Source organism: Mauremys reevesii, linkage group 2 (assembly GCF_016161935.1).
Source record: "Mauremys reevesii isolate NIE-2019 linkage group 2, ASM1616193v1, whole genome shotgun sequence".
Lineage (NCBI taxonomy): Eukaryota > Metazoa > Chordata > Testudines > Geoemydidae > Mauremys > Mauremys reevesii.
In genome coordinates, this window is record NC_052624.1 from 161502120 (window position 1) to 161513586 (window position 11467).

The 11467-nt window shown below is 38.5% G+C and overlaps 1 protein-coding gene across 1 annotated transcript; it reads left to right on the top strand.

Annotated features, from left to right (window-relative positions):
- Nucleotides 1-1725: 1725 nt before the first annotated feature.
- On the top strand, nt 1726-11056 carry DKK4 (dickkopf WNT signaling pathway inhibitor 4). The gene is made up of 4 exons (XM_039522467.1): nt 1726-2601; nt 3450-3600; nt 6424-6570; nt 9363-11056. Exons 1-4 carry the CDS (start codon nt 2491-2493, stop codon nt 9611-9613), a joined length of 660 nt encoding a protein of 219 aa, XP_039378401.1. The 5' UTR covers nt 1726-2490; the 3' UTR covers nt 9614-11056.
- Nucleotides 11057-11467: the final 411 nt, after the last annotated feature.

An 11467-nucleotide genomic window follows, 5' to 3' on the forward strand; every position in this document is an offset into this window, starting at 1 on the left:
TCTTTGATTGTTTAAACTTTTTTTCCCTCCAAATCAGTTTTATTTCTCTTAAACTGTTTGAGTCAGGAGTCATAATTATAGTTGCTTTAATCTACTTAAAAAGCAGCAGTTATAAGTCTAGAGATCGTTACATAGGGGGTGTAGTGGAATGTGGGCTATTTAATGGAAGGAAGTCTATCACTTGGAAAATATTCCTCCAGAAATACATCACAAAGATGGAGGCCTTGGCTTACATGGAAGACATTCAGAAATTCTCCGACCTTAGATCTAGCACTGATACAGCTACACTCGGACTAAACCAATAGCATGAGAACTGCTAAAAATTGTGTAGAAAAGGCTACACAGTCCTTGCCAGGGGGCACTGGGAAAAGGGAGTGCCTTGTGCTGCTGCAATTACTGTGACAGCTCTTAGTGGGTGGTGGGTCAGGAAGAGCGAAGTAATGCAGAACAGCCTCTTTCTTGACCTGCTGGCTAGAAGCTATTGCTAAAGTAGATTATATGGAAGAGTGGCAGGAATACCCAAGAGCTGGTGGTGTGTGAAAGGAGGGAAGCTAGTTAGGGCAAAATTAAACTTAAATTGTGGGTTGGAGCCAGGGAAATAAAGCATCTTAAAAAAAGCAAAAGATTTGACCCCTTTTCTTTCCCTGTTCTCACTACTGATGTTCCTAAAGGGATCTGTGCTGCTCCAGAGGACTAATGTGTTTCTAAGAGGGAACAAAGATTGACCATAGGAAAACCACTTGTGAAGGGACAGACACAGCTCACTCAGGAAGAAGAGACCCCCTAAAATAAAACCACACCCCCCCTTCCAGCTATCATTTAATTTATTTGTGAGAAATGTAGGTTTGTGATACAAAAAGGATGATGGTCTAAATTATTTGGGAGTTTGAGGGGCCTACTTCCTAGGAAAACTATCACTTTAATAAAGTATAGTAAATAGCATGGCTAGTATCTAGGGCAAACAAAATTTAAAAACTGCTTTTGACTATAAAACAGAGGCAAGGAGACCTATAACACCATTTATATAACTGTGATCAAAGCCTTGTACAAACATTGACTGTTTAATATATCCTTATTACATTATTCTGAAGAGGCGTTAGGTCCATTTTAATAATTGAGAAACAGGGGCAAAAAGCCACAGAGAAAGTGAATGGTAGAGCTAGAATTCGAACTCAGGAATTCTCAACTCCCAGCCCTGTGCTCATGCCGCCCTTTGATAGCCAAGTTGCAATGGAACTCAGGAGAAATTATGTCCTACATCAACTGCATTAATGGCATAATACGCAGATCATATTTATTAACTTGGAGTGTTGACAGGAAACGTACAATGATAAAAACATTAGGTACCTTATTCTTTTTCTAACTTTAAAACATTAGTGTAGAGTAGCTTAAGGCACACACGTAGGCTTTCCGCTTCCAATCTGTCCTGGGTGATGTTTCAGCATGACAACTGAATGGCAAAGTTCTGAGAGAGGAAGAAGACTTTTCTGTTTGAGGAGATTGGAGGCATGTCAAATTCTGCATGTATCAGCTGGAGATCTATAATCCAGTTCCAATTGTTTCAAGTTAAGGTAATGTGATACAGATGACAGTAAAGATACCAATCACATTTTGTGAAGATAAATATTCTGTGATTTTACTACTAGTATAACCCCCCCCCCCCAACTTGAGTCAGGATCAAAGCAGATACATATCCTAGTTTTCTGAATGAACACTAGCTTCAAACAGTTTTGTTCCACTACAGGAAGCAAGAAAGCTTTCCCAAACATATTTGACTTGAGCAGAGATTATTTTGGCAGCTGCCTTGAACTAAGTGATAATTGTGACTGGATGCCAGAGCTAACCAGACAGTTTTTTCTATATTCCCACCATACCAGGGATAAATGTTTAGTAATTGGCAGACTGGCCCACATGAATCACTCTTTCTTGGAGCACAATTAGCTGTGAAAACAGATCTTAGAAAAAAAACATTTTGCAAAGGGATTAAGGAGGGTAGGAAATGCAGGTGATTAGCAGTCTGCCTTTGATACAAACATCCTGCTCCTCTGCTGTCCCTTTGAACTAACTTTGATATGCAATAATTAGGAGTGGCTCAGCCCCTGAGGAGAGGTAGCTGCTGCTGCCCTACCTCCTTGCTCATTTTAGTGAATCCTTGTTTTGAACTATTGATCAAACAGATTTGAAGAGATTTGTTGAAGTCTGTGTGGGCTGAAGAGAAAGGAAATGAGAAGAGGGGATGGAAAGGACAGCAAACTTGGCTATAAATACCCCAGGAAGGACAGAGCTCCTCTCCACAAATTTTCCTCTTAGGTTAGAGATCTAAAATATAAGAAAAGGACTTTTATTCAAGATTTTTTCTTTTAAAAAGATTCACAAATACCCCATATTTGCTGAATCTGTGTTGCTTGTTTTCAAGCTTCAGCACATCTTAGATAACGGGTAAGCGCTGTAAAACTCACGGGGGGAAACACAGATCAACCTGCCTGAAGAATGGTGGCAGTCTTGCTGCTGGGGCTCAGCTGCATCTGTTCCCCATTGGTAGCCCTGGTCCTAGACTACAACAGCATCAAGAGTTCAGCTGAAGTGCAGGGCACCAGAAAGGTGAGAGCTCGGGGGGTCAGTTGGGGACCTGAATTGAATTTTCAAGGGTTAAACGATCTCAGAATATTAGTAATATTTTGCAAAAATCTTATGATTGATTTCAGTTTTTAAATAGAAGGGTTACAACGGCTTGGAGTAGTGCTTGGCCCAGAAAGTATTAGAATTGTTAAGAGGAAACAAAAAATACTTATGTTCCTGACCCCAACAAACCCAGCTATGTGATAACGAGTTGGATCAACCATCCTAGCAGATAGAATTTTAATACTGTCATAGCTGTTGTGCATTTCTAAATTGGAAACATTTTAAAAATTGAATGACATCAAGAAATCACCCTATTAAAATATAAATGAAGTCAGAGCAAGTGGCCTGTAAGCACTGATCAGCTCTTCAGCAGAGCACTATGCTCTAATGCACTGAGTGCAAGACAGGGTGAGCAAAGGGTGCTAGAGTTCTAATCTTGATTTGGGAAGTGATTTGTTGTGTAACATTAGGCTAGTTTAACTACTGGCACATATAACAAACAAATGTGCACAAACTGCTGCTTTAAAAACATGTCAGTTTTGTTAACAAGCTGTTACTGTTACTTGCTGAAGATCACAACTGTGCTGGGCCCAATACAGGATAGAGACGTGTTGACCTTGTCCTCCAGAGCTCCCAATCAAATGGAAGATCATAGACCAGACCCAAGAAAGATTATTCCAAAAATAACATGTTGGACTGATCAATGAAGGGGGCAGTAGTTTTTTGTTTGTTTGGTTTTTTGGTGTGTGAGCAATGTATATTCTATTCTAAATATTGCTGATTTACAGCATTTTCCCCCTCTGAGGAAAATTATTTTTTCTTTGTAGAGTTCACAGTGTATAACAGACCAGGACTGTAATGCTAGCAAATTCTGCCTCAAGCCTGAAGATGAAGTGCCCTTCTGTGCTACCTGTCGTGGGTTACGAAGAAGATGCAAGCGTAATGCTATGTGCTGCCCAGGGACTATTTGTCTAAATGGTAAGCTATAATCATCTGGTGTCTGTGATATTTAAAGGTTGGTAGAAATTAGAACTATATGTTTATAATCTATATGGTCTAAACACAAAAGTGGTTGGTGCCTGTTTTAATTTTTTTTTCTGGTTTTCCCTTACCTCCTGCTAATGTTGAGATCATCGAGCTCTCCAGCGTTTCTTTAAAATAAGCAACTATCTTTACCATGAGGCATCTGTAAAATAAAGTAATAAAAGTCCTATACATGCATATGAACACATTTAGAATAGGGCAATTGATAGTAACGAGTTAAAACTGGTAGCTAGGAACTGCACACAATTCATAAGAGAAGCTAAAGGTATCAATGGGGGGGGGGGGGGGGGGAATAAAGGTGGCCAGTAGGGCCAAGGACAATCAGAAGGAATTCTTTAAATATACCAGGAACAAATTAAATCTGAACAATTTCATAGGTCTGAAATTAGATAAGGATTGTAAAGATATTAATTACGATATGGAAAAAGGCAAAACTATTCAATAATAATTCTGTGTTTGGAAAGTACGATAGAATCTCAGTTATAAACGCCTCAGGAATGGAGGTTGTTCATAACTCTGAACAAAACATTATGGTTGTTCTTTCAAACGTTTACAACTGAACATTGACTTCATACAGTTTTGAAACTTTACTACGCATAAGAAAAATGCTTCTTTTAACCATCTTAATTTAAATTAAACAAGCACAGGAACAGTTTCCTTACCTTGTCAAATCTTGTTTAAACTCTCCCTTTATTTTTCTAATAGTTTATGTTTAACACAGTACTGTATCTGTGTGTTTTGGGTTTTTTATGGTCTCTGCTACTGCCTGATTGTGTAATTCCGGTTCCAAATTAGGTGTGTGGTTGACCAGTAAGTTTGTAACACTGGGGTTCATAACTCTGAAGTTCTACTGTAGTACAATGATGTTTTAATATATTACAGTGATAAGATGACATGTTAACATCCTTGCTATTCCACCAGTAAGTAGGAACAGCAACTATTAAATATTTTTAAAATCATCAGGCCTGGATAACCTGCATCCAAGATTAGAGACTTGCCAGAGTTCTCTGAATTGTTAATATTGATTTAACAAATCTTGGAATACTGGAAAGTTCCAGAGGACTTGAAAATATGCTCATGTTGTACCAATGTTTAGAAAGGTTAACTGGGATGATCAGGAATAATTACAGGACAGTTAGACTGACATTAATCCCAGGCAAAGTAATGGAAAGAATTGTATGGGATCCAATCAGTAAAGAATTAAAGGATGGTAGCATAATTGGTTATGATCAACAAGGTTTTATGGAAAACAGATCTTAAAAATAATAGTGTGTCTGAAATGACAAGTTGGGTTAATAAAATACATCATATCAACACAACTATCTTTAATTTCTGTAATGTGTTTGAGTCCCATGTGACATTGATTAAAAAGTTTAACACTAAAAAAATCAATATGGGCCATATTAAATAGATTAGAAACTGGATTAGCTGACACTAACTAAAGAGGGAATCCTCCTCCTAAGGGGGGGGGGGGTTCTAGTGGGAGTCTCACAGGGATCTGTTCTCACCAAATGCTATTCAATATCTGTATCAATGATCTGGAAAGAAATGTAAAATCAGTGCTGGTAAAGTTTGCAGAGGACAAGAATTGATAGAGTGATAAATGATGATGAGAACAGGTCAGTTATATAGACCAACATGAATCACTTGGTAGAGTGGGCTCACTTGAACAATGTGTGTTTTAAGCAGTGTCAAATGCAATGTCACAAACATGTAGGAACAAAGAATTTAGGGTCACACTTATAAGATGGGAGACAGTATTCTGGAAGGCAGTGATACCGAAAAGGAGTTGGGAGGAACGGAAAATGCCTTGATCATGGCCTACAACTCCTATATAGGAAAGAGACTTCTGACAGTGGACAGCTGACTCTTTAATCTAGCAGAAAAAGGCATGACAAAATTCAATGGTTGGAAACTGAAGCTAGGTAAATTCAGAGTAAAAATAAGGGGTGCATTTTTAAAATTAGGCTCATTAACCATTAGAACAACTGACTTAGGGACATGGTGGATTCTCCATCACTTGAAATCTTTAAATCAAGACTGGATGCCTTTCTAAAAGATATGCTATAGCTCAGTGGCTTTCAATCTTTCAAGATAACTGTGCCCCTTTCAGGAGTCTGATTTGTCTTGCGTATCCCCAAGATGCACTTAAAAACTACTTGCTTACAAAATCGGACATAAAAAATACAGAAGTCTCACACCATGCTGTTACTGAAAAATGGCTTACTTTCTTATTTATACCATATTATAAAATCAACTGGAATATTGTACTTACATTTCAGTGTATAATATATACAGCAGTATAATCAAGTCACTGTCTGTATGAAATTTTAGTTTGTACTGACTTTGCTAGCGCTTTTTATGTAACCTGTGGTAAAACTAGTCAAATAGCTAGATGAGTTTATGTACCCCTAGAAAACCTCTGTGTACCCCCAGAGGTATGCCTACCCCTGGTTGAGAACCACTGCTATATCTCAAACAGAGCTTATAGGTTTAATACAGAAGTTACTGGGTGAGAATCTATGGTCTGTTATGCAAAAGGTCAGACTAAGGTGATCATAATGATCCCTTTTATCCTTAAAATCTACGCAGGTATGAACCTATAAAGGTATGATGTATGAGGGAGGGAGACAAGGCAATTGGATCCATTTTCATATCTGGAATAAAAGATCATTTGTTGTCTCAAAGCAGCTATGTCGGCATTCTTCCCCCCCGCGCGCTTCTGTCCAAAATTATAACCTTCCACCTTTATACCAGACGTTTGCAGCCAGACTGAAGAAGTTACCCCAACAGAAGGAAGAAGGACTGATGAACAGGATGGTTCTGATTCAAAAGGGACAACTCAACACCAGATCCAAGAAAACAACTCTAAAAAAGGACTTGTCAAATCTCCAAGCAATAAAGGTAAAATGGGTCTAAAAGCAGAGAAATACCGGTAATTATATTTAATCTTGGAGGAGAAATATATTCCAGATTGGAAAAGTAAAATTATATGGAGGCATGTGTATGTAGTCTTCCATTAGGAAAAGGAGACCCCTAGCATTCTATTACATAAAGAAAATGAACAGATTGGTCCCAATGTGCTTTAAAATTATGCACTGAGGATAACCGCATTATTTCCTACATGGAAGTTATAATAATGCCAGTCACAGAATTAGGTGTTTTGAATATTAAATTGTCAGGAATTATGTTAAGACAAATGCAGAGAACAATAATCCCCATAAAATCTTTTCTGTAAAAATATAAACTGTTACTTACCAGGTTTGGATACAGTATTGTAGCCACATCAGTTCCAGGATATTTGAGACACAAGGTGGGTGAGGTAACATCTTTTATATTCAAGCTCTGTGGAAGCTCGAAAGCTTGTCTCTCTCACCAACAGAGGTTGGTCCAATAAAAGATATTACCTCACCCACCTTGTCTCTTTACTCACTAGGAATATTTTGACTAGATTCTGGACCCTGCTCTGGTGATGCAAAACTTGATTAAGCCAGCCTTTTGGCTGTTATCTGGAAATTCCCTTTTCATCAGGAAAAACAGCTCTCTGCCACTGTGCTCTTGGCATAGGAGGCATAGCTCGAGTGTCCTTATTCCAAGGCTATTCCTGGCTTCCAACCACCTTTTGAGCTAGGGACAGCCAGGTTTAAATTATTGCAGCCTTTGGCCTCCCAAACAGTTCTAGAATCCAAGCGCCACAAAACTGAAGTACAACTATCTTTGTGTCCCTCCCCATCCCTGGCTGCACTAAGTGCAGCGTGGAATCTGGATCTACTTAGCAATTTACACTGTGCTCATCACAAATCACCTTTCATAAAAGTCAGAAACCAACTTTGCTAGTTAATGGCTAGCAAACTAGCAAAGGAGTGGGAAGAGGTCAGGCTTTGTTAAAAACATTCAGCAATGTGGTGTTCTGCATTTATTTAAATTGCGAGTGCTAGTACTTGCTCAGAAATAAACATTGTTAGATTAGTTTCTTATTTGTCAATTTTCTAACACAGATTACTTGCAGGATGAAAGTTCATGTTAGGATACCACTATTTGGGGCTGTCTTCACATTGTGTCTAGTGCAAACAAAATGCAAACTGTAAGAGAGCACATTGTTTGCATTTAATAATAGCTAATACCTAGCTCTTATGTAGTGCTTTTCATCAGATTTCAAAGTGCTTAATAAAGGTCAGTATCAGTATCCCAATTTTACAGGTAACGTAATATGAATCTCTCTAAATGGAACTAAATATGTAACAAGTCAGGGAATACAAAAATTAAGATTCATAAAACATTAACCTAGGGAAACTGACATTATTAGAAAAAAGGATCAAACAGAACCAAAGCAGCAGAGGGCAATAAGGTCTCAAGAGCTCAGTTATTCAAAAAGCTCAAAAGAACTATTACTATTATTAATTATTTGTACTATATTAGCATATGCTAGGTCTGAAATTGCAAACACTTATGCATGTGCTTAAATGGTTGTAGGAATGGAGTCACAGAGAGGAAACAATCTCTTTCTCAAGGAACTTACAATTAAGAGAAAATCACAAGCATGCATATGCAAAGAGAGGACTTAGGAAAGGGAGGATGAGGTGACTCAAATACATTCTTGCCTTTGTAAGCGAGACATGAGAAGTAATTCTTCCACTCTAATTAGGCATCAACTGGAGTATTGTGTCCAGTTCTGGGCACGACATTTCAAGAAAGATGTGGACAAATTGGAGAAACTCCAGAGAAAAGCAGCAAAAATGGTTAAAGGTCTAGAAAACATCACTATGAGGGAAGTCGGAAAAAAACTGGGTTTGCTTAGTTTGGAGAAGAGAAGACAGAGGGGGACAGGATAACAGTTTTCAAGTACATAAAAAGGTTGTTACAAGGAAGATGGAGAAAAATTATTCTCCTTAACCTCTGAGGACAGGACAAGAAGCAATGGGCTTACATTGCAGCAAGGGACGTTTAGATTGGACATGAGGAAAAACTTCCTGTCAGGGTGGTTAAGCACTGGAATAAATTGTCTAGGGAGGTTGTGGAATCTCCAACATTAGAGATTTTTAAGAGCAGGTTAGACAAACACCTGTCTGGGATGGTCTAGATAATACTTAGTCCTGCCATGAGTGCAGGGGACTGGACTAAATGACCTCTCAAGGTCCCTTCCAGTCCTATGATTGTATAGACAGGTTATGTGTACAATCTATAGACAATGCAGCTTTTTCTTAAAACAAACAAACAAACAAACAACAAAAAAACCACCTGTAGTAGTAGTTGTAGCTGCCATTATCAGTTGGTAATGTTCCATAGGCACCACGCTAGCTGCTAACGTCTTTGGTGAATAAAGCAGATAGAGTTCAAAATGGTAAAACTGGGAGGGAGTAGGAGCCCAAAGATCTTTTTCATTTGGAAAAATAATCCTCATATGAAGGAAGATTCTTGCAAGCCTTGTCCACAGTTATGACTGATGTTTAACCATTAGCATGCCTGCTGACTTTTAAGCCAGAAGATCAGCTAGAGGTCTTTGCAGGGGAGGACAGAGGGATTTCCACAATGGGGCAGATCAGGACTAGTCTGAAGTGAGTCCCACCCCTCTGCTAGCAATCCTTAGTTTTGTGGTCAGCAACTTTCCTCTGAGCTGTTGACTCAGTGCCCACCACTCAAGCTAAGAACCTCAAAAGACATGGGGTATGTTATACATTTTATTCTGCTTACTGCAGGTCAAGAGGGAGAAAGCTGCCTTCGCACATCAGACTGTGCCTTTGGGCTTTGCTGCGCTCGCCATTTCTGGACCAAAATCTGTAAGCCAGTTCTCCGTGAAGGACTGGTCTGTTCCCGCCGTGGACACAAAGATGTTGCTCAAGGTCCAGAAATTTTCCAACGCTGTGATTGTGGCCCTGGTTTGTCTTGCCGACCACCGCTCAATGGGCTGCCACAACGATCTCGCTTAAACATCTGCCAAAGAAGCTAAAGAGCCAATAAACACTGGATCCAGAGGGAGAACAAGGGATTTGCTGTCTACTCCAGAGTTAATTTATGCAAGATTCTATAAAACTATCCCTAACTTTCCACAGGCCAACAGAGCCCTGCACTGGAGGAAACATCCAGCTCAAAGCGAGATCTAGGCACTGGGCAACCTTAGATGTACATTTCGTTCATATGGGCTCTGTTGTATCCTTGTGGGCTGCACTAAGTAGCCATCAGATGCTTACAAAAATCATGTATGCTTTCAGATAGCATGAAGTACAAAAGGACTTGATTTTTTGTCTGCTTTTACAATCTATCTAGGGTCCTTTTTTATAGCTATCATAGCTATAGCATGTATAAAAATTCAGAGGTTCTCCAGCTGGTTTCCAACTATTTAGTTATTTACTAAAATAAAAAAATTACTAAAAGGAACTAGTAGATTCTTTCACAGGAATTGCAATTTACTTGTCAGTAGGGTCAAATTATTTCCCTAAGTGTTTCCAGGATGTTCAGAGCCACAGAAGAAAGCTGTTTCCACTTCTGGCTCCATCTCAGACTCAATGACGGAATCACATGTAAATGTTAGATACCATCAAAAAGTGCTTCATAAACTATTTACATAGAGCAGCACAGAGATGAGAGCAAGCTTTCTAGGGCAAAAGGCAGTAGACACCTAAGATACTGTAAGCTGCACATAAGGAAAAAATCATTAAGACCATCAATGGGAATTTGTGAAAGTGGTGAATAAGTAAAAACTGGGGGGTTATAATGAAAGTTATATTGCAACTTAAACTGCACCTAGCCTGCACTATGTGAATATTTTTTTCATTCTCTCTATAGTATTTAGATACCACAGTGATAGACACCTTCTAACTGATATCAATGCAAAACCTGTAATAAAACCTCTCCATCTAAAGACATCAAAAATGCTCTGTCAGCCAACATAGTTACTGGCTGTATAATTAAAAATATTAAATTTCATCTGCCACTTAAACAGTCACCATTGAGATGGAATGTGCAGCCAGTTTACAGTGCACAATTATAGTTCAGGGCAGGAGGTGAAGACCTATAGGAATGGACTTGATTATCTGCTAATTCCTTTCCCTAAGTGCTATGATCCTAACATACAGTAAATAGCTATTAAACCAAAGTGTTTCCTTATGCAATTGCTCGTCTGTTATATTTAATAATAAATAGCTGAGTTTTGTGCTGAGCATCTCCAACATGTTTTAACAAATCTGATATGGTTTCCAGCTTTTTAAAGTTTATTATGGTTGTGAAGTCTGCAGATCTGACCTCTGGCTTGCAGCACTTCAGGGAAATGTATCAAAATTAAAATGCAGTTTTCTTTATGCGGAGAGAGTGATCCCATGGACTAATGCTGTTATTGTCAGAGACAAGAGGGGATATTGTGACTTGAATTCATTATTTTGCACCTACTAACTTGGCCACCCATAAATCTATTCACATGGTGAATATTTTAAATATAATTTATGACAAGTACATTGACTTTTATGAAAAACAAATACAATATCTTCATTTAGAAGCCACCACTGAATACACTAATAGTAACTGTCCTTGTTGAGCAGCCACATTTTACCATGGAAATTGTAGGGGAAAGTTATAAAACAAAAGCTGTGCTTTCTAAACACAGATATCTAGTATCCCAGGGAGAAAAAGGAAGACTATAATTTATTATTAGAAGACAAAATCTGGACCAATTCCCAATTTAATCTATGAGAAATTTTATTGCGAGGGAGCTGCTTGGTTCCTCATTTTCCCTGCAGACTTATCTTAGCACCTTAGCAAAGGGACTAATTAAAATTCAGATAAAAACCATGTGTGTATTAAAGATATT